The following is a 26848-nucleotide window of genomic DNA, read 5'->3' as shown; positions in this document are numbered from 1 at the left end:
AATTTGGTCTCTTACGTTTAAAAAGTATAAATTTGGTCTCTTACGTTTCCACCAATTGCATTAGTTATCATATGAAAGAAAATGGATGAGGATATGCAAAACTACAAAGAAATCAGAAAGTGGGTGAGAAATTAAGAAATAGCACTCAAAATCCAAAGTAAAAGAGAAAAGCGCACATGAATCCACATTGTTTTCCCGAACAAAAGGAACATAAATTATTGAATACTATGCATAAGTAGTTTTTTTATAACATATTATATTAATTATTTTTACAATGACATGCTCCCTCCGTCCCAAAACTTTAGTCCTTTTAAGAAACCAAGAAACAATTACACATTTTTCCATTAATACCCTTACTAAATCAGCTTTTTTCTAAATAAATTATTAAACCAAAGTTATGTTTACTAGGAATTTTTTTTAAAAAAAAACACACATGCAACTTTAAGTGGCTTTGGGCATATGGAAAGACACTTAATGGCTAGCTATTGTTCACCCATAAAATGGTTAGAAACGTGATGTTTTAACACATCCTCCTTAAGAAAGCATCATGAATTCTCCTCCTAGCAAGAAAATGAAGTTGGAAGATAACAAACAAAAGAGGGTTGAAGACACTTTTGAAGAGAGGGTTGAAGACTCTTATGAATCTGATTCTGAAGATTTAGTTATGTCCAACTATGATCAACACATTGATTTGTATCTTCCTGTTGATATTGATTTGAATCTTCCTACTAATGTTGAATTGAATCCTCCTGCTGCTATCACTACAAGAATCCTCTGCCTTTCCTACAAAAAATTTCGTGGGAATAATGCCAATTTTCGTAGGAATTGTAGCATTTCCGACGATATTTCCTACCAACAGATTTGTAGGCAAAAAGCTGACTATTCCGACAACATTTCCTACAAAGTTCGTAAGAAACGTATTTGTGTCAGGGGACCACCATCCGTCAGAATATTACTTACGAAATTTGGTAGGAAATGTATTTGGTGTAGTTGCAGTAATGTGTCAGCACAATACCTACGAAAATCTGGTAGGTACTGTATTTAATATTTTAAAAAAATAAAAAATAGCTTCAGCAAATTTTAAATTGAATTAAAATTAATTTTTAAAAACTGCACCAAAACTAAATTTGAATTTTGTGCCAAATAAATTCAAATTTGGCTCCAAAAATACAAATTTTCAAAAACTGAAAATTCGAACTTTCGCTCTGCTTCATTAAGAAATATTTTGGCGCCCAAAATTTCATTTTGTATAAATCCACTACACAAGGTGTCAAATTACAAAGGTGTGCATAAGGAGTGAATTGAGCACAAGGTGTGCAAAATCCACTACACAACAAGTCAGATTACAAAGAAACTAAAAATTAAGCCTTTGCACAATACCTAAAAATTAACTCAGCAGGGCAACCAATTACAACAAGTCAGATTTTCTCTGCTGAAAACTAACACCAATTCCAAAGAAAAAAGAAGCATTAACTCAGTAGGGCAGCCAATTACAACAAAACCATTGCATCCCAAAACAAAATAATCAACCAAGTAGCAATATACCAAAGTAGCAGTATGATACACAACATTTTTTTGAGGTTAAACATAATTCATTATGAACAAGCTGGAACACAGCCATTAATGTTACAAGGAACAATTGCAGAAACAGAAAAATCAAAATGATGAGGATCAAATCCTACCCAAGTTCTATTACCTATAATACTAGTCAAAGAGGCCAAATTGTGAGCACCAGAATTTTGTGTTCTACCAACAAAACAAAACACATACATTTGCCAACCTAGTCATTAACTTCCTACAATCCTTGACAATTAAATTAATAGCAGCAAAGCTAGATTTTATATTAATACAGTTTACCACATTAGCAGCATCAAAATGAATAGAAACAGAGGTGATTCCTTGATCAAAGAAGAGTTGGAGAGCCCAACAAAACTCCAGCGCTTCAGCCATAACCGGGTCAACATAAAGTCTTATCTTTTGCATGCACTTCAGACTGTTTTGCCATCCGAGTTACGCAAAATCAGTCCCCAAACTATACGGAGTTGCTGCAACATCAACAAAAAGAGAGAAAACGAGATATGGGAGGCAAAAAGAGTAAGCTTAAAAAATCAAGAGTAATACCTTTGTTATCTAATTTGCGTCTGTGTCCCCATTATTAGAATTAGTTGAATCATCATGACGATTAGTTTCGTCAATTGGAGCATTCCTGAACGAAGAAACTAACATTTCCTTTAACGCACTCATTTCTCTTCTTTGCTCCTCCATCATTTGCTGCATCATTTGATGCCTCTCTTCATCTTGTTGGGCCCGCCTGTTTAGCTCCTCTCTTTGTGCCTGCAACTCCTAAGTCAATCTTTGAATTTCTGCTTGCGCCGCAGGGGGCAGTGGTACAGGACGGGACCTTTCTTCAAGTGTAGGAATATGGATAAGGTTTTCATGTCTCACGTTGGGGGCTAACTTCCCAAAACCATATTTGGTCTTCTTCGTCCCGGGTCCCGATACCTCCTGTCAAATATCTCGTCGGATGATACCGGAGATTTCATCACGGTTGGAATACTCAATATGTTTTTCCAGAAATTTCTCAATGTAGTCATCATATAACTTCTGCATACATACATACATAATAAATAATTAATAAAGTCAAATAAAAATTAGTGAATAAAACTATTAGAAAATAATTCAAAAAAATATCAAATTACAAGTCCATTGACTTTATGAAATACATCGTATGATGTTATCTTAGGAGGCGGACCATCAGTTTCTGTTGTGTCTAACTTAAACAAATTCTTTTTCTTCCGAAATTGATGATTTGCTGGTAAGAACCTACGATGACAATCAAACCACGAAGCTTTTCCACCATTTTTCAAGTTAAAAAACTTTGTGTGTTCCATGCAATGGGGACAAGCCAATTTACCATGAGTCGACCAACCAGACAACATGCCATATGCAGGAAAGTCGTTAATAGTCCACATCAAAGCTGCCCTCATTGTGAAATTCTCCTTCCTCGCAATATCATACGTCAATTCACCAATCCACAACCTCTTCAAATCATCAATTAATGGTTATAAATATACATCAATTCCATCAGTTGGGTTTGAAGGTCCTGATATAATACAACTCAAGAACATGTAAAGTTTTGTCATGCACATATCAGGAGGAAGATTATATGGTGTAACAATAACCGGCCAACAAGAATAAGGCGTTGCCGACGCTTGGATATACGGAGTAAATCCATCATAGCACAATCCAAGTCTCACATTACGCGGATCTTCTGCAAAATCAGGATGTATTGTATCAAAATGCTTCCATGCAAACCCATCACAAGGATGTCGCATCACGTTTGAATTTGTTTTATTGTAATAATGCCACGTCATTTGGCTGGCGGTCTCCATCGATGCAAACAATCTCTGCTGCCTGGGTATTATTGGCAGATAAAACATTGATTTGACTGAGACCCTTTTTTGTTTGCGATGAATGTCACTGTTGCGGACTTGATACCTCGGTGCATTGCAAAATTTACACTCCTCCAACGCGCCATCATTTGTACCGAACTCGTTGTCATAAAACAACATGCACCCATTAACACAACAATCAATCTTTTTAACTTGCAACCCCAACTTCGACACCAACCTACTCACATCTTAATAACTTGTCGGCAGGTTATCTTTTACAGGAGTCGCATCCAACATCATTTTTGAGAAGAACTCCAAGCAATCTTCAGGTACATTCCAATTTGACTTGGCAGCAAAGAGCCTCACACACATGGATAACTTCGAGTCAGACGCCCCTTCATACAACGGTTTGTTTACTTCCTCCATCATTACATAAAACTTCAGCGCTTTGTCGTTCGAGATTATTTCCTCTTGGCCTCCCCCTTCGTAGGACATGTTCACCCCGAGAGCGTCACCGACCATTTCTTGCATCCGACCAAAATTTCCACACTCCACTTGCGCTCCACTACTCGACACGTCCGTATTAACATCAAACTCGATATTAATATTCATTGGCTCTCGTTCACCATGATGTTTCCACACATAATAATCATTCATAAAGCCGACCTTCTCTAAATGAGCTATGACATTTTCTGCGCTCTTAATCGACCCACACATACATTTAATACACGGACATCTTATCCCTCCCTCACTTTTAACAATATCTTGCGACATCACGGAAGTAACAAATTCTTCAACTCCATCCTTAAAACGCGCTTTAACTATCCGACCACCCGGATATTTTCTATCATACATCCAACTTCGATGAGACATATATTGATCCATCTCCTGCGTATATCATTGACATTAATTCAAAACAATAATGATAATATTTTTTACTAAACATCAAAACAATAATGATGATATTTTTTACTAAACAATAAGTTTTTTACTCACTAATATTTTTTTTTATCCAAAACTATATATAGTATAATAACATTTATATTAATTTTTTTAACTCCACTTCTTTATCAACTAATATTTTTATGAATAATGATAATATTTTTTTTATCCTAACAATTTCAAATAAATTAGACAAACTAACCTCAAATAATGTAAAATGATGACAAAATGCCACAAAAAGCAATAACAGCATCAACACAACAATAATCACACTACAAAAAAAGAATAAATTAAGATTAAGATTAATAAAAATAATATACAACATTATATAATAACTAACTATGTAAATGAAATAAATTGACAAAACATGTGACAAAAAAATATGCACAAAAAAAAAACAAAACGAACCGTATAATAATCTCATTGCAAAATAGATGTCGGTGAACACAAAATTAGAGAATAGTAGATAGATATAAAATTTAAAGAAAAAATATGAGATGGAAGTGAAGAAGAAAGAAATGGTGTGTTTGTTGAAATTTGGTGAAGAAGAAAATTTAAAATGAATGAATGAAATTATTAGGCGTTGCACAATTGAATATTGTTGGTAAAGGGTGGTTGGAGCATCATTGATGAACATTGTGTTGCGTTGGATTTTTTTTTTATTTTAAAATAAAACATTTCCGACGAAATGTTGGTAGGAAATGTTCTACAAATTTAATTTCTTTTTAAAATAAAACATTTCCGACGAAATATTGGTAGAAAATGTTTCTCGATTTTAATTTCTTTATAAAATAAAACATTTCGACGAAAACGTTTGTAGGAAACGTTTATTCAACGGTCAAAGACATTTCCTACAAAAATGGTCGTAGGAAAAGTTCCTCGAAAGGCGCGCCACTCAGAAAAATGTAAAGAAACAACACTGTTCACCTACAAATACAATTTTGGTAGGAAATGTTAGTCGGAATTGCAAGGAATTCTTGTAGTGTATTGATTTGAATCCTCCTGCTGATATTGATTTGAATCTTCCTGCTGATATTGGATTTGATATCAACAAATTTCCAACTAACGTAGAATGAGACACTTGTGAAGAGAAGGAGTTTAGCAAAGTACTTGGAGCTTCTTTAAGAATTTATCTCTGTAGCTTTTATTAAAAAGTTTGTCATATTCTTATCATGGAAAATTTGCTTTCAGTAGAAAGTTTGTTGTTTTGCTTTTATATTTTGTCAGTATCATAGACAAGGTGTTTTTTTTGGTTTTTTGGAACATTGTTTAATGGAACTTTGATTTTATGAAGAAGGATGAACCTATTTCTTTTGTTTTTATTTTACTTTATGTGAAGAAACTTTCATCACATGAAACTAATCTCATGCATAGAATAATTTAGTACGAAAATTCAAAATGAAACATACTTCCAGTAACAACAAAAGTCCAAAATGAAACAATCCACATGCACTCATTATCTCTCATATCTATGTGGACTATCTAAGTACAAAATCTAACTTAGTAAATAATCTGCAACTTCCTGCAATAATGTAGGATCACACTTGATTTGCTCAGCGAGTTCTCCTTCTCGTTCCAGCTTCTCTTTATTTATATGTGGAACCTTGTATTTTTATGAACCTTTTAACTTCATGATTTCCAGCATGCACAGTTGTAATGGCAGAAATATACCACTTGATTTCTCTGCTGGATATGCGTCAAATGATTTTACAACCGCGTTAACAAGATCATCAATAGTTTTAGGCGATTATTTATGCTGTAAGGTCTTAATGCTATTGAAAAAACCAAGATCTAAAACATTTAAATTTGGGGAATTTGGTGGTTGACACATTATACGAATGTCAAACCCGTCTTTTACAACTGCTTGACGAAATTCATGATCATTGGGATTGATATGCGTTCTTGTGTTATCTTGTTGAATGAATATTGGACGTCTTGCATCTTCTCTTGGCCATTTTTCTTTGATGGCAGGCAATACTTTATCTATCAAATATGATCTTACAATTTCTTTGGTGACTGAAGTGATCGATTTTGTTTTCGATGTTCCAGCAGATCTATTAACACTACTCCTTTTAGCATACTCTTATGTGAAAAAGGAAATACACCAATCTTTTCATCAAATATTACATTTCTTTGAGCATCAAATCTTGGGCGAGCCAAAGCAACTAAAAACATTACCTTTCCAATGAAATTCTTGCTTTTACAAGTGCGCAACGGCTCATCTTCACTTGGTAGCAAGTAGTACTTCTCAGATTTTTTTGTCACATTAAACCATTTCTCGTCAATATGTACTACGTTATACATTGCTTCGAAAGTTGGATGATGTGGTATGCTAGCAACATCAAGCATCGATACACAAAATTTCAATCTTGCTATTTTGTTTGGCTCTTTCAGAAAAGGCTTTATAGCATTCGAATGTCTTCTAACAGCTCCCGCCTTTACTTGTCGATGTAATTCTGACTTGCTCCTTTTCATTGCAATAGCTCTAGATCTAAGACTTGTTCGGTGGGACAAAGACACATGATAAAGAAGGGCAAGATCAAATTCTTTTTTCTTTCGACCGGTTTTTGACATTCTATGAGATACATCACCACATAGTTTTGAACGACTCCAAATTCTTGAAAAAAAAACTTGAAAAAATATTACATATTTACATATTACGGTAACCAACAAATGTGAATAAAAAAACAAACAAAAAAGACATGAGGGGCAAATAAGTCCATAAGGTTTAAAATTAACAATTTCTTAATCTTTGTGCTCAAGTCCAAAAGGACTAATGCTCCGGAACGGAGGGAGTATCATTTAATAGTTTTCCACCAAAGTAGATATTGTTACTTTGAAATCCTAATTAAAATCGGTCACGAAGGAATTTTCCAACACCAACCAATGTTCTACACTATTTAAAAATTGTGCTGCACACGGAAATATATAGGCAGCATATGCTCTGCCAAAATTTTGGGAAATTAAGTATGAGAAATCATAACTATAGAAAATTAAGCAAGATCAAATTAGAAGCCGGGGACCTGTCCCTTTTGAACTATTCAAACAACAATGTTTTAAATTTTCTTACATTTTATTATAATGAGAATCATAAACAATCGAATAAAATAATTACTAACATTTTTCTACACAACGAACATATCATAAAGGAATAGACTTGGTACCTTTTTCCACAAAGTAAGTGTATACGAAAGAAATTTCTTACTATCGAAGTGACATCAAAATGTGCACTTTTTTTGTGTTGCTTACATATGAGACCAGAGAGAGTATATTATGGCTAATATTAAATTAAATTGACATAATTCAAAATTTAAATATATGGCCTATTAGCTCAGTTGGTTAGAGCGTCGTGCTAATAACGCGAAGGTCGCAGGTTCGAGACCTGCATGGGCCATTTGTTTTGTTTGAAAGCATAATTTTTTATTTTATTGTAAGATATTTTTGGCTAATAAGTGTGGTTAGTTTGTGAGCAAATGGAATCCCTTGTTTCTAAATTTTTCATAAAGAGAGTTTTCCTGCATATTCATAACCATCAGATCATAATATTTAAAAAACATGATAACAACTCCAAATGTTACTGCACAATATATTTGTGATACACATGCCAATTGTTTGTTCTCTCACCACTCATTTGTTGCATAAACAACATTCTTCTCATGATTCCACCCTAATCTGGTAACTTTTCCAAATAAGTTATACCATATTATCCATTCATTTCTCAAGCTATCATACATATTTTTCAATTTTGTCTTGTCATAACTCGTTCCGGTTAAAGCATTAAATTGGGAAACAATGTCTTTCCACCCTTTCTTAGTAAAACTAGTACCAAAATGTTCACCCTTGGTAACTTGATCCATACACGTGGCTTTGATGAAGCTTTCAGTGGCTTTAAGATCCCCTAACTAGCTTTGGATCTTTGAACTTCATCATTAGTTGAAGGGGGATTTGCATAAACTTCTTTCTTAAGTTTGTCCATAATATTATATACACAAATTAATATAGTTTTAGTTTAGTTATAAATAAGACAATATTAAAAAGTGAAAAGAACCTACATATATGCTCATGAATACAACATAACAAATAGAAGAGACACTGAGAAAAAACAAAAATTGGGAACACTAACAACACAACAATAGTTCATTATAGGACACACCAAACCAATGCAGCAATTGAATTTTAACAAGCCATGTATGATATACAATAATAACAAAACTTAAAGTTGCTATATTGTTTTCTTCTTATGAGACATTTTATCCGGTGTTGCGGTATGTGTTTTTTCCGGTGAAAAAATATTGTTGCATGTTGTTGTGAATTTTTTTGTAAAGAAATTTGAGGTCATCGTCAAAATTAAAGTTTTTACAACGATAATTGTGTTGGCGTTGCCTTATTTGACATGTCACCAATAACTATAGTCGTTGCAATCAAATATTTCTGCCAAAAGTTTATATTGTTATTGCTATTATTTTTTTTTTTGTACAAGTTGCTATATTTATTTATACAACATCAACAACAAAAATAATTGGCATAAATTACATTTTTCTATAGTCAATTAATAAAAAAAACCTAATTACATATTTTTATACTTTTATTTTTAAAAGTAGTATTCAAAAAGAAGTTACTGACAAGTGATGCAAATTAAACGAAATATGATGATTATCAAGCAATTATGGCATACACTTACTGGACCATTTTGAGAGTTATGGCCGATCAACCAACTCCCCCCGCCCGTGTCTCAAGTCTCACGCCCGTGCCAAAACCAGTAGAAGCACAAAACCACATGCCCTTTGTTTGTCACGACAGTGTAAATGCCAATAACGGCCGTGACAACTTGTCTGTTGGGATTTCAGCTGTTTTTCTTTTGGGAATTTGATCGGTCACTAAACAATTATGATTCTAAAACTCTTCATTGTTGTTCTCCAAGGTTTCTATTTGTTTTTGCTATTGCATTGATTATTCCATCTTTTGTGTATGATGAACATGATCATGAGCGAGTAGTCACCCTTATCTTAGGGTGGCAGGGAGTCCATATGGCAGGGAGTCTATATAAGAATGCACGAGAGTTCTGTGGAGAATCTCGCTATGTATATCATATAGATATAAATATAGATAGATATAGAGATTTTACTTCTGCTTAAAAAAAATGTATAATTTTACTTTTTTTTTGACACAATGTATAATTTTACTAAAAAAAAAAGGAGAAAACTTAGAAACAGTTCTCTAGGTGTTGTTCAAACTGTTTTCCAATAATATTATGACATGTGGATTAATGAGTCCATGCCAGACCCATCATCAACTCATCTCTATTATAGATCTATTTCGCCAGTTCATTGATGCACCGCTATCGGAATTTGTTTGGTCTGCAAAGCTCTCTGACGAAGCGAAACATAATCTGATGCTAACATGGGTGTAGAAACCTTTTTTTGGCAATGGCATAGCCGCAAAAAAGAGTGGTATGATATAGATCGGTCTGAATTGGAAGCAATTTCTAATTTGTAAATAGGAAAAATAAATTGAAGCAAAATAGTCAAACAATTGAGGATTTGGAAAATCAATTGCGGGTATAAGGTACCATTAATATGTTGGCAAGAGGTGACTTATGACTTGGTGGCCGGTGCCATTAGTGGCCGCCGTGTTTTCATTTGTGTGAGGGTTTTTTTTTTTGGTTTATAATGGGTCTGACGTGATTTCATTAATCCATATGACATAATACTAGTTTTTAATCCCGTGCTACCGCACGGATGTATGTTTTTTTTTTTCAACATTTTTTTGTTTGATTCATGATAGCCCTAAAAATGGGCCAAAAATACTATTCATGCAGCCAATAGAAAAGAGAAAGATATATAGCATGATCAAGCACCAAGGATACAAAGAAAACTCTAACAATTTACGATCATACAATATAAATTATCAGAACTAAATATACTTTTATTTAATTTTTTTGAAAAACTTCAGGATAAACATAACTTTCAATCCACTCTGTGTCTTAACTCGCGAAAGAGCAACATACAATTGACCATGAGTAAATACAAATCTAGGAAGATATAATCCAACATGGCTGAGAGTTTGACCTTGACTTTTGTTAATACTCATTGCAAAACAAACACACAATGGAATTGAAGACGCTGAAAACAAATAGAAACGGTAGCATCAGATGGCAATAATCTCATACGTGGAATGAAGACAACACTACCAATATTTCGACCAGAAACAACTCGCGCCCCAACAACACCAAAACCAAGATGGGTTACAATAAGACGGGTGCCATTACAAAGCCCAGACGAAACATCGATGTTTCTCAATAACATAATAGGTACTCCAATTTTGAGAATAAGTCTATGATTAGGTAAACCAGAGCATTTAATTTCATTAAGAAATTCTGTTGTAATCCAGCGATGATCAACAATAGCATCCTTATCAGTTAGACAATGTACCCAAAAAAAATCAGTGAGGGCGAATAAGATAAACTTAAGATTCAAAAACTAATTCAAATTCAACAATAACAATTACTAATATTTAAATAATTTTATTTATTTTTTGACGAAAAATAATTTTATTATTTTTAATAAAATTTAGAGATATATTTTTTGATGTAGGTATTTTCAAAATTATGTGACATAAACTGTAGGTTTGAATTTTTTTTTAATTATTCAGAAAAAAATGTTTTATTAAATTTAACATAAATGTATTTTTAGACATAATACTATTCACACCACAGATTTAGGTATACACTACCTTGTACTAACCAAATATTGGGCTTGCCCCACAATATTTCATTAACCCACAATATTGGTCAGGATTCCCATAACAATTCTATCTATTTTCATTCTGTAACCCTAATACTAAGGTCTTCCATCTCTCCCTGCTCATATACCGCCGCCGCAACCTTCCCGTCGACACCCACCGGCGATCTAGTCCTCCTTTTACCAAAAAATCTCATTTTCTTCATCTCCTCAACTGTTTCTATATATCTATCGGAAAAAATCACCAAAAGGGTCTGTTCTTTTTTGTTACCGAACTATCTCCTCCAAAAGCTCCATCTTCAACCACATCCGAGCTATTTAGTCGAGTTTAGTACCGAATCTGAAAGTTGACCAATATATGCAACCACCGTTTCGGGAGTCATTGAAGCAGCCAAGATTATTGTTGACCACATTCCTTCATATATCATGTTGGCTCAAAGTGGATTTTCTCTTCTGTTGCATCCAAGGGTAAGTGTTACACCCTCATTTTATTTGTTTTTTGTTTTGTATTTTGAAGAAATATCTTTTAGTATATGATTCTGTTTTATTTTAAAAAAATTATTTCTTTTTAGACAGATTGAGTAAAATAATTTTTTCTCTCCATTTTGATAATATATTGAGTTTTTGTTTTTTAATTCAACAATAAATCAAACTATATATTTATTTTTCTAAGCAAAAATATTTTTTTTCTTTTTGTACAGAGATTGCATGCAAACCTTTTTACCTTCAAATTAGTATTTAATTAGGTAGTGGTGTTTTAATTGGCGATTCATGATCTAACAACTGATTTTTTGGAATAGGGTTTAATAATTTGAACTTTTTGGTTATATTACCCTCATTGAATTTTAACTGGTAATATATGTCTCCTATCCAATGTTATACTTCATTGAGTAAATGTAGTCTTGTTAGTTAGATTGATTGTCCATGTTATCAAGATTTTAACAGATAAGGAAAACAGAATGAATGGGAAAAGAGAACCATTAAGTGAGTTTTTTTGTAAATGTTTTATTCTATTTAATCTCATTTGTGCTATGTTTTAATTATTGTTTTCTTTTGTGGATTTTCATTGTTGTTCCATGAGTTTCTGGTGGATACCCATTATGTGAAAAAAAGATGCAAATAAAATGGAGGGATGGAAGTTTAGGTATGTTTTGCGATTGAGTATATCAAAGAAGATAAAAATTTCATGAAAGTCATAAGTTTAAAAAAGAAAATATAACTTTACTCACCTTTTAGAGAATGTAAAGGAGTTGAGATGTATGAATATGTCATGAATATATAATATGGAATTAGTGTTAAATTTTATACCTACACTATTTTGTGATAAATTTTGAATTAATACTCTTCTTTCCTTCCAAATTTGAATTTAAACTTATAATTGTTTTGTTGCCTAAAATGATTTTAGGACTTATTAATATAAATTTCGAAGTTCTAATCTGAACTTTAATTTACTCTCAATATTGGTGATATATTGGACTGTTTTGCTTAAAATCAACCTTGCTTGGTTTTGTTCTCATTTCTATTGTTTAAATCTGAAATTAATCAACTTGGAGCATACATTGAACTCTAATTTTTTTACCTCTGGTCCCAAACCTCATGGATTTTCATAATTTGTGTAGAGTAGGATAATCTTGAAGAAAGGTTACATGTTTTTATCTTCAAATGTACCTGCAAAATCAATCAATTCTAGAGCATGAATTATAAGAATTATAATTTTTGAAAGACCTATATTGAGTAGAATGATAGTATTACATTGGATAAACTGAAACTGATTTTTTAATTTGCATGTACATGATTCTATATTGATTTCAGGATGTTGAGCGCTGTCACTATTGAACAACCATGTTATAATGTCTTCCCTTCCTCGTTAAGTTTTCTATTTGCAAATTATATTGTGATGAAACTTTTAAAAAAACTAAAATGATATTTTATTTAAATAAATTCTGTTTATTGCACATATTCTATGCTTATATATATATATGTCAATGAAGATATGTTGGATTTTCTCTATAATAATATGTAATTATAAAAAACATCTGTACTTGCAGCACAACTTTTTGATATGAATGCATAAAAAACATCTGTACTTGCAAATAAATATTTAATCTTGTGGATATAACTATTGTAATACAGCTTGTACATGCTTTTCATTTCCATTTATTAATTAATTAGTAAATGCAAAACATATGCATAACTGCTGCTTATAGAACAATTAGATAGTTAACTCAAATGGAGAAAACAGGATTTCATGGCTATTACAATAAAAATTTGATTATATAATATTTTAATTTTAATTACCATATTACCATATTTGTTTTCAGCAGAAGACACACTCTGAAGGACAAAATAGCCAAGATGCTCATGATGCAAAATAATTTGAACCATGCCTTTGAATATGAAGGACTTCAAAGTGGCAAAGAATCAGGTAAGATTTCTTAGGATTCTTTTTCTTTAATCTACCTTGACCATTAGGTGCCACTTTTTACTCTAAGGGTTTAGATTTGATGGTTTAAATATATATATATATTTTTTTTTTATAAAAACAAATGCTCTTAAACTGAAACAATCATGTCCATCCCATTTACATGTTCCAATTGTTAAAACAAAATAAGTAATAGTTAGTTAAGCTTGAGAAATTCATAAGTGACTCCAATGGCGTCATATGTCTACGAACTTGATTGGTTATGCATGATTCTTTTCTAAAAGAACAATACAAAATAAATACCAAAAACTGAACTTGATAGAAAAACATTACTTTACCTTTGTGAAACACAAGCAAGATCCTTTGAAGAAGTGAGTCTCACCTATAAAAAAAAGAACAAAAATAATCACAAAACTTAAGTCTCAAATAAAGTAAAATAATAAATTACACACAAAAATAGTTCATGGGCTTCATGCTTTGTTCATATTCATGCTTCACTAAAAACTGATTGTACATGGAATCTAATAAATTGAGTTTATCATTTTCAGGTTCAAGAAATGAATGCAAAGAGAATGAGAATGAGGAAATGAAGATTAATCACTGAGTTCTTTGCCTAGTGGTGAAGGAAAGAAGGCAAGAGAATGAGGGAATTTGAAAGGAATATGAAGGGCAATTTATATTGTTTAAATTTTGTACAAATAAGACCAAATTGTCCTTCTACTTGCTCTCCAAGTTTTGTATTAATATAATTTATTATTATTTTTAAGCAATACACTGAATCTGGACCATATATGAGACTGTAAATTCAAAATATCATGTCCCTTTGTTTGGGAGGGAAAAAATAAACACAAGTTAAAACTTGCACAAGATAATAGGACCCCAGTTAAAGCCTACACAATAAAGCATACACTTGTCAAAAAAAAAATATAAAGCCTACACTTGTCAAAAAAAAAGATAAAGCCTACACCAGATGCATTTTTAAATTAAAGAAATTTTATTAATTAATTAGATTAAAAACAGGATTAACGTGGAAGAAGGATTGCAATGAACAGTGCTAAAAACGCTGTTACGTTTTGTTAGGTGTATAGATTATTGGAAAACAGTTTGAACAGCAGCTAGAGAATTGTTTCTAAGTTTTGTCAAAAAAAAAAAAATATCTCAAAAAATAAATTTTAAATAAATAAATAAATAACGAAAACAAATCACGTATATCCAAATTCAATTTATGCATACGAAAATGACAACATAATCCGCAAAAATCCGACCCGTTTAGCATATATCCGAGCTTAGACGCATTGAATAGCCATTAACCAAGTGGCAACAAATTTTCACCGCCACAAAACACCCGTCACTGATTCTCCGATACAACTCACATTCACCGCGCTGCTTCTATCACCTTCATCTACCATATTCCAAAATCAACCATGAATTCACCGGTAATTACAAATCTACCATCACTCCAAATCACAAAATAAGCAACCACGATCTTATATATATACAATTGAAAACACTTTATTCTACTTTTTTTTTTCTTTTCTTCTTGAACTTTGAATTTGATGGTAACTTTTGAGGGAATGGAACAGCAGAGAAGTTCCTCCGGTGCGTCACTCAGCCCTAGATCTCCGTCTTCTTCGCAACCGTTTCTTTCCGTCTCTGTTTCCGATCCCGTTAAACTCGGCAATGGCGTTCAAGCTTATATCTCTTACCGCGTCATTACCAAAGTATTTCTATCACTCATTCACTTCGTGCTTTTTTTACTTTTTATTTTTATATTATTTTGTTGAATTGGAATTTCCGTGTGGAAGTTTCTCCTGAACTTAATTAGAAGCATGTTCTTAATTTTGCTAATTGTGTAAACGATGAAATTTGGAGATTGCAGAAGTTCAGTTTGGGGGTTTTATCCGTGTTAAAATCGATTAAGTAAAATTATTAGGAATAATTGATTTTATTTCTTTAGGATGAATTATTGTAGTTAATATTAAGAAGCAATACAATTCCGGCTGGGGATTGCGGTGGTCGAAATTGAAGCTTGTGGTTAGATAGGTAGAGAGAAATTATAGAGGTGAACTGTTTTGGCTTAGTTTTTGTGGTTTATCTTTGGATCATACTTTGTATGAGGTGAATGGTGATGCGCATTTATATATTTGTTGTGATTAAGAATTAAGATGGAACATGCATGCATGTTAATGATGCCGGCTGGAATATGGCTTCTGATTGCCTTACGAGTGAAAAGATATGCCCTATTAGCTATGGCCTTGCACCGGCCTTGCCTAGCTCTTCTTGCCGTTTGGCTTAGTGATTGGGATACTGTGTGCTGGTAGACTGATTGCTGTAGCTGTAGCACTGATCCGTTTACTCAACTGGCAGGGAGAATCCTTCGATATGATATTAGTATGATTCAAATCATAACTTCACATTTAAAATCACAACGGTTTATGATCGGAATGGGCAAAAATTAATACAACCACATTCTGAATTCTCGGGGGCATTTATTGAGCCGGGGGATTAAAAAAAGAGCTTAGGACCAGGATGTGTGAGAGAGTATCTGATCACAAACTCATGTGAAAAAAGAACAAAGGATGGGAAAAAAATTCTTAGGGTTTTCCAGAAGCTGAAGGTTTAAGGATGACGGACAAATTAAGTTAGCTGAATTGCTGAAATACTATATCAAAAGAATTATCTTTGATTTCTCACAGCTGGAGTTTAATGTTTACATATTAATTTATTGTTCTATTATTTTTAATAATCAATTTTATTTTATTGTTCTAGATGAAATTAATTGGATTTGTATCCAATATCTATCAAATTTAAATGAAAGAGTAAATAACTATTTCCTTCCTTATATTCATTGCGATGGTATTCTCTCTCATCATTTGAGTTTTAGTTCTACTTGAATGGATTGAGTAAATGTGTAACTGCAAACATGTGCCACATCATCTTCTGACTATTTGAAACAATGTGGCAGACAAATTTTCCCGAATACCAGGGGCCCGAGAAGATTGTCATCCGACGTTACAGTGACTTTGTTTGGTTACGTGATCGCCTTTTTGAGAAGTACAAAGGCATTTTCATCCCTCCTATTCCAGAGAAAAGTGCTGTAGGTAACATCTAAATAGGACCCTTTGTTGCATGTTTAATACTCCCTCCCTTTATAAATGAATGTCGTTTTTAGGGTTATACACACATATGAAGAATTGCAATAATTAGAAGATAGTGAATAGTTATTCTACCAAATTATCCTTATTAACTATTAGTGTCTCCTCCAATCATCATAAATACAAAGTAGAAGCAATGCTTTGGAAGTACTGTACATAGACGGTACAATTAGAAATAAATAGTTTATATTGCATTTGAAATCGAAAATGACATTCATTTTGAAACAATTTTTTTTGCTGAAGTTACACTCATTTTGAAACCGAGGGAGTACTACTTTGAACATGGCTACTGCCACTGAAATTTTATGCCAATGCTACCTTTTGCCACTCGTTCCGTGCTTTACTTTCCTTCTTATGCTAAGAAATTATGTTGCTTTCCCCTTAATTGCAGTAAAAACAATTTGTTATATAGGGAACTACCCAGGTGAAAGAACTTTATTATTGTGAGAAATGAGAACAATCAATCATTACCATCGAATAAATATTAGCGGCTCAGATTATTTGTTTCATTAAAAGGTCACGTGACTTTATTCCAAACAAAAAGGTCACGTGAGCCTATACTATTCGCTAAAATATGCACATGATTGTCCACACAAGTCGATGGCAGCCACAGTTCTTCCCTGACCATCAACTAACCCACCAAGTGGATCAGTGAAGCCTTCTGCTATGAAAACACCTGCATCTGACCGCACTATTAAATGCACCAGCACCAAGTGACTGGGCCACACTACCCTTCTTGTAGATTTCGTGCAGTGAAGTCACAGTGGTGAGGGATGAATATTATCAAATCTTATCTATCTTATTTCATTCCCAAAATTTCAATCTCCCGTCTCTCTCTCTCTCTCTCTCTCTCCCCATTGAAATCATGCGCGTTTTCAATTTGAAATTCATTAATTAGGAGTTAACGTTGATACACTGCTGTTGAAGGTTGTTTTTATGTTAGAGAAAAATGATGAATTCTGATTGTAGTTTATTCTATCACGTCATCCAACACTCTATTTGGGTTTCACTTTTGGTTTGTATTACAGAGAAATTCCGTTTCAGTGCTGAGTTTATTGAGATGAGGCGACAGGCGTTGGATGTGTTTGTAAATAGGATAGCATCACATCATGAACTTCGACAAAGTGAGGATCTGAGAACGTTTTTGCAAGCAGAGGAAGAGGTGAGACCATGGCTTCAGTAAACTATTTTGTTCTATGTGTATCTTTATCTATTTTATGTGATTTGTTGGCTATGCTGTTTTTTTTTTTTCAACTTTTATCACGATGCCATGTCACTGTACTTTCTTTGAAATTTTGAGTCCAAATCTTTGATTCAATCTAACCACTGTGACTAAATTGATTGCTCAGTTTGATGACGAGTCTCCTAAATTGACCATCCACTACTTGATTTGATATACTGTAGCTCATATTAGTGGTTGTTGTATGGTAAAATGAATTATGAAATACGGTCGCTGATTCCACAACTACCGCCTAATCACGTACATGCTGGAGAGTGTGGGACGTTGAATGTGCCAAAACATACTATTTTCCCCCATCCTCTCCCACATGTGATTTAGTTATATTTATTGTATCTGCAACTGGTCTAGATTTGCTGTTTTCTCACATTTGACTTTTAAGATGGAAAAGAAAACCTTATTTAAGCTTGATTTCATTAATTATACTATGCAGACAATGGAAAGGTTAAGGTCCCATGAGACTGGCATATTCAAGAAGCCGTCTGATTTAATGCAGATTTTTAAGGTAAGATGTTTTCTATTGGTATTTTCGAATATTAATAGTTTCCTTTTACTAGATTGAATTCTGTTAAATGCAATGATCTAAATTTTGAATTTCACTAATTTCCTATCTGAAATAACCTAACAAGGGGTGCTTCTTTTTGTCCTGTTAGTAGGGGTGCTTCTTTTTGTCCTGTTAGTACCTATGAACACATGGGCCTGCACAAAAGACATCAGAGATAATGAAAATACAAATATGCATATTAAAAATATGTATTTTAAATTCATTCAAAAATAAATTTTGACAATTAAATTCCTTCAAATTAATAAAACTTTAAAGTACTAATGTAATTGAATTCAAGATAAAGATGAGGAGATAAAGGTAGCGTGGATTCGAGTCATACTTTGCAATTTTATAAAACTTTAAAGTACTAATTTATTCGAATTCAAGATAAAGATGATGAGATAAAGGTAGCGTGGATTCGAGTCATACTTTGCAATTTTATAAGAGTATACTTCCTCTGGTATTTATTATAAGCCAAAATAACTAACTTTAGACTTGTTAAGAAATTTAGTTAAATGCAATTAAACTTTTAATCTCATAAAAAATATTAGTGCATTCTCAAAAGTGCCCTTCATAGGAACTTGTTCCATAAGGATAAAAGAGTCATTGGAAAATAAAGTGCATATTAATTGAAGGGTATTTTTGGATAAACATTAAAAAATAGAGTCAAATGTAAAATAGAATCAAATGTAGTTTTATTTGCTTATATTTAAGATAAAAAAATGAGTACCATTTTGCTTATATTCGAGCCCGGAGTAGTTTTTAAGACAAAACCATTCTGTTAAAAAAACCAGCTAAGTAGAGACTCTAGACAGTGGAAGGAAGTTACTTATTCAGTTACCACTATCTCTGTTTTGGATTTATTTTTGGAACCAAAAAAGATGTTACTGGAATAAACTACACAAAAAGGATAAAAGGAACTTACTAATGAGTTTATTCTTTATTATACTTCAGACAAAGGTAGCAGCTAACTGACACAAAACCATTTATGATTTGCTTTAGTTTTTTGCAATTATACATGCCATAGAATAGATTACATGTAGACCCATAGAGTAGAGTGGGATGTAGTGGGAGATCAACAGTCCTGGGCTCTTGATAGTTACAGTTTGCTGCATTCTTATGTATTCAATGTAAATGGTCTTTTGGAGTGAAAATATCCTCTATTTTAGACATTTTCTTTTGCTAGTCTACTTGGTCGAGTGTGCTGTTTGTCCTGGTGTCTTGTTAGATTTAAGATTGATGAAGTGTGTTTTTGCAGGATGTGCAATCAAAAGTGAGTGATGTTGTCCTCGGGAAGGAGAAGCCAGTGGAAGAATCAGATGCTGAATATGAGAAGCTAAAGCGTTACATTTTTGAACTGGAAAACCACTTGGCTGAAGCTCAAAAGCATGCATATCGTCTTGTGAAGAGGCACAGAGGTAACAGTTTATTTTACGATTTCAGTTTGGTACTTATTTTTGTCTTCCGGTATCTATTGTCCTCCCCTGTTTTACTGTTACGTGCTTTTTTACATTTTATCCATTCTTCTGCCATGATTAATTGCTATGATAAAATGACTTTATAATGCTCTTGCAGAGTTGGGACAATCACTGTCAGATTTTGGAAAAGCTGTGAAACTTCTAGGTGCTTCTGAAGGAAATGCACTTGGTAAAGCATTCTCGGAACTTGGGATGAAGTCAGAGATTTTATCAGTCAAGCTGCAAAAGGAGGTCAGCTCTAAGTGTTGGTGTCATACATTAATTTACTGTCTACTCATATGCGTGTTTGCATAAATTTGCATGCTATTGAAGGGTGAAAAGAACTATCCTAATTTGACTCTTTCAAGCAGGCACAAGAGCTCTTGATGAGTTTTGAAGAACCTTTGAAAGATTATGTCCGTGCTGTACAATCTATTAAGGTAGGTCTTGTTAAGTTTTCTTTAATATTTAATAACAAAATTGCCTAACCTAAGATTTTGTTTATGATTTTGAAATATATTTCACGTGCATACTCCAACGTTCAACCTCTCCCCCAAAAATGAGATAATTTTATTTTAAATTTAATGTTGGTTACATGCTGAAACAGGCAACAATAGCAGAGAGGGCCAATGCCTTCAGGAGGCAATGTGAATTGGCTGAAACAATGAAGCTGAAGGAGATTAATCTGTATGCCCCTGTTGCTCACTTTTACTATTTGACTAATTTAGTTTGCATGACATGGCATAATTATTCCCATTTTACCTAACATCCTATGGCTAAAATTAACATTCATGATCTGTTCCTTTCAAATAAGGTCCCTTTTCCCCAACCAAAACTTGTGTATATAAAATGCAAATAAGCCTTGCCTTGTTTCTGTTTCTGACTTGTATTGTGGAATTATGTAGAATTTTTTTTTTAATCTAATCTAGTTGATGGACTAGAAGAATGCTTGGTGTCTTGTATCTTGATATATATGATCCTTATTATTATTGTCTGGAATGCAGTGACAAACTCATGTTGATTCGGTCTGATAAAGTGGCAGAAGCCGAGCGTGAATATCACGAGGCAAGTTTGTTTATTATTTGGTATCCAATGATGAGAAATTATATATCTAGTGTGTTTGACTGGACTGACATGATTTTGCCATGCAGTTGAAGGCAGAGAGTGAACAAGCAACAAAGACATTTGAGACAATTGTGAAACTAATGAATGAAGAAATAGGGCGTTTTCAGGAACAGAAAACATTAGATATGGGGATTGCTTTCCATGAATTTGCCAAAGGTCAGGCACGCTTAGCAAATGGTATTGCAGATGCGTGGCGGAGTTTGCTTCCGAAACTAGAGGCATGTTCCTCTTCGCAGTGAATCAAGTGCTACAGAACTCCTACAGAGGGCTCTTGGTTTCTAATAGGGGGGCTTACAGGAGTTCTATGCTGTTTCAAATTGTGTTGTAAAAGATGTGATTTTCTTGCAACTTTGAATTTGTACAAAATCTTGAAAATTTGAAATCCCATATTTAAAGTAATGTAGAACCCTGACCTCTGATACCTGAACCTATTACTCTTATTTTCCATTTTCCTTCTTCTCTCTTGTTTCATGTGGTTATATTCGATGTTTCGTTTTCACGTGGATCAATTGAAGCATGAAGTTGTAGTAGCTTTGAGTTAAAACAACTTTGTGCTAAAGTCATTAACTTACCGTTGTAATGTGGAAAATTTGATTTACAAACACATAATATGGCCCACTCTTGTTGGTGTATTGCGGTGTTTCTAGTCTGGTTCAATTAGAATTTAATTAATAATTAGCTTTCTTTTTAGCTGCCATAAATTCCACTTTCTTTACATTTTATTTTGGGTTTATTGTACGTACTTTCCACCTGAAGGTAATTTTGTCTGAAGTCTATCGGAGACTGTGGGGTACTCCCAGCTAGAATTTGAACTTCGATTTGTCAAGTTATGAGAATTTATCTCTTTTTGCTATATTTAATTCCATTGGTATTTCTTTAAAAGTTACTTTTTTAAAACTTGACAAAAAAAAACTTTTTAATAGTACATTTTAAGCTATTTTGTAAGGTTTATAAAATTGAAATCAATTTTTATGCATTCAATTAAATTACATCAGTGTCATTTTTTTAAGTTAATTTTTAAAATATTTCCATAAATATCTGTATGATTTGATTGGTTGCATATATAAAAAAATTATATAATTTATTATATAATTTAGTGTATACAAATTATATCCTATAAAATTAACTGAAATTTCACCTATGTGTATGTATAATCATTCTGCACCATTTAGAAGAGGTAAATGTATTGTCCCAGTTTAGTTCAGTTGGTAAGAACATTGCATTTTATATGTATGGGTTGGAGCTGGATTCCCGGACATCCCACTTATTTACGTTATATGTGGAATTTCTAGCCAAGACTACTTTAAAAAAGAAAAAAAAAAGAAAAAAAAAAGAGTTATCGGTATTAATTATTAATGCAATTTAGCATTCATAAGAATAAGGTTATCTGTTGGCAACGTGGGGCTCTTGAGAGCCATTTGTTCCATTGAAACCTGAACACAGAAATAAAACCAGATGAAGCAATATCTATCCATTGTGTTGTGCGAGAGAAGGTGAGGGAAAAGGCATGACAATGGTAAGTGGTAGTAGCATAAGGCAGCAGAGTGTGTGCTCAAGTGTGAAGCTGAGAGGAACAGGATTGAATTTCCATCTTCCTTTGCCTTCTCACCACTCCCTCATTCCTATATACCACAACACCCATCCTTCTCCTGTGCTTCGCACTCGCTTTCATCTTACTGTGGTCGTACCTAAAGCTTCCGCTGGAAGCTACAGCCTCGCGAATGACGATGGAGTCTCTCTTGGCACCATGAAGCTGCCTAACAACTTAGACCTCCAGAGATTTGATTCACTTCTGTTTCAGGTAAAACCGTTTACTCACTTCATTTTTTATTGCTATGTCAACTAGTGACAAACACTACTTAAACTCACACACAACTGCAAAGTCTCAGGTGAAAGTGTACGGTCTAACAATATCGACATTGTCAGTTGACAGCTACAATGATACCAATGTGTTATTAGTATTATTGTTATATTTTTGTAAGAACATTGTTTTAATTAATTCAAGTTGATTAATTAATATCAATAAAGCATATTATTATTTGTGTTGTGGCAGTGGGCAAACAGTCTATGCCAGGGAGCCACTTTACCACTTCCCATGCCTCTCAAGGTACACATTTATAATATATGTTCTCATTCTTTCTTAGTCCGTTTCATTTTTATGTTCCTATTAGTTTAATCGTTTATTCATTTTCACAATTGCTTTAGTTCTACCTGTAATTAATCTGTTGATGTGATTAATCTCCTATGATGGCTATTTGATTTGTTTTAAGTTCCTCAAGTTCATGGCAGATAGTTTTGTTACTCTTTCCACAATAGAGAGAAGTTATTAAATCATTGCTTAGTTAAGTATTTATAACTTAAGTCCCTCGTAAGTCGTAGCATAATGCTAAATAAAAGTTGCAGTAAGCCAGTAACTGTTGTAGTGAGTCGTGATCCTTGATATTAGAGAGAATCAAGGTTAAATATTGCGGCCGATGCAGCCTCAATTGGAGTTGCATTACAGTTTCGACAACTTCAAAATCTATTATGTTACAACCCAAATCGCAAATCTTGATTTAAATCCTTGCACTACACTACAATAAGATGACACAGTTTCATTGCTTCATCTGATTTTATTTTTGTAGCACCGACACATCTGATCAAAGGTTCGTCAGTGTCCAACACCGACCACGTGATATATGATACATTGAATCATGTAATTTTTTCAAAATTCTATCGATGTCGACGTGTCAGCGTTCCATAATAGTTGTCTTTCAATCCTCTCTTATTTGTGAAATTCATGTATAGATATCAGCACTTTTTCATGTAAAAATCTAATTCATTTCAATTTAATAAAACAGGTGGACAAAATACCTGGTGGAGCAAGGTTGGGATTTATAGAAATTGGAGATGGTGAAACAGAAGTTCTTTGGTATATTGACTGTTTGGTTTTTCGACCAAATGAAAGTTCGGCTCCAATTTTCATTGCCACCAGAAATGGCCCCTTAAAAAATAAGGTGCCACCCGGTGAGCCTAGAATCATGAGGAGCCTTATGGAAGCTCTTAAGAAGTCGGTTCAAATCGCCACATTATGAAGCTTTTTATTTTTATTCTTCTCCCTAATGTAATGTACTTTTAGGGTTTTTTGAGCTGACAAGTGAAAACTATCCTAAATGAAGTCTAAATTTGATGTAGATATATATTTACTCCAAGTGAGTCATGATTGCATATATATATATATATATATATATATATATATATATATATATATATATATATATATATATATATATATATATATATATATATATTTGATTTGAAATTCCCAACATAATCTTTGTATTTTGAGCATAACTGATGTTGTAAATGTGGCTTTAGAATGTGATGGGGAATCACTTTGTTATTCATACTGATCAGATGAGTTTAAAATATCAGTTTTTATATTACACGAGTGAAAGGCAAACGGGTAACAAGTTGCGCCTCTAATCCTTAATTTCGACGTCCATGTCTATCAGTTGGGAAAAAGGATTTTGGATGGGGAACAATAGACATGGATGGCGAAATTTCACAGGGGGTACGAGTACAACTTTGAGATTTAATATAAGGGGGCGAAGGAAAACAGGGTGGCTGATGCCCTATCCAGGGTGGTGAATATGCACGCAGTGTCTATGATAAGCACAATAGAGTGGAAGTCAATTGAGGACGAAGCCACTCCAAATCCGCAGCTCAAAAAAATAATGCAGGAGCTGGTGTGTGATCCCAAGTCGCATATTGTCTTATGAACTGACGAGAGGTTCCTCATGGCATATGAAGGAAAGTTAGTGTTATGATCAAAATTAGTAAGAATTCCCCGCGGTGGCCATTAGGGTGGCTTGAGAACTTTTAAAAGAATAGCTAATGTATTCTTTCGGAGGCATATGAGGAGAGATATAGAAGAAATTGTGAGACAGTGTAATGTTTTGTCAATAAAACAAATAGCAAGCCTTGAAACCCGCGGGGATGTTGCAGCCAATTCCCTTGCCCGGTCAGATTTTGGAGGATCTCACAACAGAGGATTACCAAAATTTAAAGGGAAGGACACTAAGAGATAGGCTGTCTAAAGGAGTTCATTTCATGGCATTGAGTCACCCATATACAACAAGGACACACTAGCAGAGGCATTCCTTAGTGAAGTAGCGAGTTGTTTACGTTAGCGGGGACCAAGCTGAAGTTTAGCTCCACTTATCACTCATTAGCTCCTTATAACAGAATTGAGTCATGAAGCATGAGGAAGGGGAGGTTGTTTTTGGAGTGGAAATTGGGATTGAAGAGTGAGAGCAATTCTGAACTCAGTAGACTAGTAGAGGATATTCTCATAGTGAGATTAGCATTTACTTTCCACTATTGTAGGAAAATTATCTCTATCTGTTGTATTGCATTTTCTTCAATTAATACAGTTGCAGAAGGTTCTTCTTTTGTGATTCACATAATTCTTATACTATTCACTTTATCCTAATTCATCAATCCATGAGTTTGGTCCTATTTAGAGTGATTCTTAATGGAAATTGAAAATTTACAGTATATTGGATTAGGAATTGTTTTTTTGACACAATTGGATTAGGATTTTAAAACACAATTTTTTGTAAAAAGTACTCAAATATACAGTCCATAAGCACAATTTATACTATACATAAAAAAAATGAAAGTATAACAAGTAACATTATGTCATATTAGGGTGACTAAATTATATATTATTGGGGTAACTAATTAATTACAAAATATATCAACTTATTCATTTTAAAAATGTTTTTTTGGGTAACTTCAGCTACTCCATTGTAACTCATGGCTTCGTCCCTACTCAAAAAGTTGGCGGTGGTAACATCTTACATGTTGAAATGTGAGGTATGTTCGCGACATGAAGTTGATACAAAGACAAGGTGTTGAAATATGAGGTATGTACTCGACATGAAGTTGATACAAAGACAAGGTGTCATTCATCTCATTGTAGATAATGATTTTAAGATGCTCATTAAAATGGTTACAAGGAGTTGCAATGAGTAAAATGAAGAAGGATGATATCAACATTGTTCAAATCAAAATCGATTTAAATTAAAATTGCAAACTCCTTTAAAAAAATTAAAAATCGCACAAAATCATATTTTGGGCCTACTTGGAAAAAGCTATAAAAAAAAAGTGGTTCGAAAAAAACATTATTGATGCAACTGAGAATGTTATAGTTTAGGTGTTGGTCTTGTGTTACGAAATATGATGGGCTAGAAATTTACCTTGAGATAATTGGGGGCCGGTGACCCCACTCCATCAATATTTTTCAACCAATAATCACTAATTTTTACTCTTTGACCCCACTTAAAATATTATAATGTCCCCACATCACTCCACGTCTTTCTACATGTATTGTTCTTTTTGTAAATGACACAACACTATACTCCTTTAGACAAAACCGCACAATTAAAATCTGGGGGCCAAAATCACACAATTCTGAAATTTGGGGGCTAAAACTACAATTAAGCCTTCTTTTAAAGATATAAATGGAATTATGGAAGTAGGAGAATAAGTTTTCTTTACATACTCATATTATTTATTTTCTCCACATACTCATATTATTTAAACATAAAAATAAACTCTACTTGCATGCATCTCACTGTATAACTTATTTGTTACAATATTTATAATAAATAAAAAAAATTAAAATGATTTTAAGAGCTACAAAATAGGTAGTTAGTGTTATTCAAGTCTATTATTAAATTTTTTGTCAAAAAAAAGTCTATTATTAAATTTCTTTTAAATAAAATTTTTAAAAATAAATTATATTTTAAGGACAAATGACTTCGACCCCACTTATGAGAATTTCTAGA

General features: G+C 33.1%; 3 protein-coding genes, 1 long non-coding RNA gene and 1 other non-coding gene across 11 annotated transcripts; 4 read left to right on the top strand and 1 right to left on the bottom strand.

The window, feature by feature from the left end:
- Positions 1 to 7654: 7654 nt before the first annotated feature.
- Positions 7655 to 7728, top strand: TRNAI-AAU. Its single transcript has one exon. It is a non-coding gene; the product is annotated as a tRNA-Ile (tRNA).
- Positions 7729 to 10966: 3238 nt separating this feature from the next.
- On the bottom strand, positions 10967 to 14047 carry LOC123903261. The gene is made up of 3 exons (XR_006807873.1): positions 13835 to 14047; positions 12654 to 12742; positions 10967 to 11527 (listed from the first exon to the last, which is right to left on the bottom strand). It is a non-coding gene; the product is annotated as an uncharacterized LOC123903261 (long non-coding RNA).
- Positions 11411 to 14286, top strand: LOC123903260. Of its 6 annotated transcripts, none has more exons than XM_045953209.1 (4): positions 11433 to 11542; positions 12887 to 12940; positions 13399 to 13499; positions 14045 to 14286. In XM_045953209.1, exons 1-4 carry the CDS (start codon positions 11433 to 11435, stop codon positions 14098 to 14100), a joined length of 321 nt encoding a protein of 106 aa, XP_045809165.1. In that variant the 3' UTR covers positions 14101 to 14286. The 6 variants fall into 6 exon arrangements, 4 of the variants coding, with proteins under 4 accessions (XP_045809167.1, XP_045809166.1, XP_045809165.1 ...); XM_045953212.1 differs by lacking the exon at positions 11433 to 11542 and adding an exon at positions 11580 to 12218; XM_045953211.1 differs by lacking the exon at positions 12887 to 12940 and having other exon boundaries at positions 11411 to 11542.
- Positions 14287 to 14700: 414 nt separating this feature from the next.
- LOC123903259 (sorting nexin 1) lies at positions 14701 to 21441 on the top strand. 2 transcript variants are annotated; one of them, XM_045953208.1, is made up of 11 exons: positions 14786 to 14932; positions 15080 to 15217; positions 16462 to 16597; positions 17680 to 17813; positions 18322 to 18393; positions 19691 to 19850; positions 20008 to 20141; positions 20261 to 20329; positions 20497 to 20576; positions 20894 to 20954; positions 21041 to 21441. In XM_045953208.1, the coding sequence occupies exons 1-11, from the start codon at positions 14921 to 14923 to the stop codon at positions 21251 to 21253; spliced, it is 1209 nt and encodes a 402-aa protein (XP_045809164.1). In that variant the 5' UTR covers positions 14786 to 14920; the 3' UTR covers positions 21254 to 21441. The 2 variants fall into 2 exon arrangements, with proteins under 2 accessions (XP_045809163.1, XP_045809164.1); XM_045953207.1 differs by having other exon boundaries at positions 14701 to 15217.
- Positions 21442 to 22407: 966 nt separating this feature from the next.
- On the top strand, positions 22408 to 24187 carry LOC123903258. The gene is made up of 3 exons (XM_045953205.1): positions 22408 to 22815; positions 23068 to 23121; positions 23855 to 24187. Exons 1-3 carry the CDS (start codon positions 22522 to 22524, stop codon positions 24086 to 24088), a joined length of 582 nt encoding a protein of 193 aa, XP_045809161.1. The 5' UTR covers positions 22408 to 22521; the 3' UTR covers positions 24089 to 24187.
- The last annotated feature ends 2661 nt before the right edge of the window (positions 24188 to 26848 follow it).

Source organism: Trifolium pratense, linkage group LG1, assembly GCF_020283565.1.
Source record: "Trifolium pratense cultivar HEN17-A07 linkage group LG1, ARS_RC_1.1, whole genome shotgun sequence".
Lineage (NCBI taxonomy): Eukaryota > Viridiplantae > Streptophyta > Magnoliopsida > Fabales > Fabaceae > Trifolium > Trifolium pratense.
The sequence above is the reverse complement of the archived record's forward strand: the minus strand, read 5'-3'. Positions and strand labels throughout refer to the sequence as shown.

Excerpts from the sequence above, each read along its gene's own strand:
- LOC123903259 (XM_045953207.1), top strand. The coding sequence starts at position 15,053 with ATGGTAACTTTTGAGGGAATGGAACAGCAGAGAAGTTCCTCCGGTGCG. Across the intron at positions 17,814-18,321 it reads TTTTGCAAGCAGAGGAAGAG|ACAATGGAAAGGTTAAGGTC; the intron begins GTGAGACCATGG and ends TATACTATGCAG. Across the intron at positions 20,577-20,893 it reads AAGCTGAAGGAGATTAATCT|TGACAAACTCATGTTGATTC; the intron begins GTATGCCCCTGT and ends TCTGGAATGCAG.
- LOC123903258 (XM_045953205.1), top strand. The coding sequence starts at position 22,522 with ATGACAATGGTAAGTGGTAGTAGCATAAGGCAGCAGAGTGTGTGCTCA. Across the intron at positions 22,816-23,067 it reads TTGATTCACTTCTGTTTCAG|TGGGCAAACAGTCTATGCCA; the intron begins GTAAAACCGTTT and ends GTGTTGTGGCAG. Across the intron at positions 23,122-23,854 it reads CACTTCCCATGCCTCTCAAG|GTGGACAAAATACCTGGTGG; the intron begins GTACACATTTAT and ends TTAATAAAACAG.
- LOC123903260 (XM_045953209.1), top strand. The coding sequence starts at position 11,433 with ATGCAACCACCGTTTCGGGAGTCATTGAAGCAGCCAAGATTATTGTTG. Across the intron at positions 12,941-13,398 it reads TATAATGTCTTCCCTTCCTC|AAGACACACTCTGAAGGACA; the intron begins GTTAAGTTTTCT and ends TGTTTTCAGCAG. Across the intron at positions 13,500-14,044 it reads TCAAAGTGGCAAAGAATCAG|GTTCAAGAAATGAATGCAAA; the intron begins GTAAGATTTCTT and ends TATCATTTTCAG.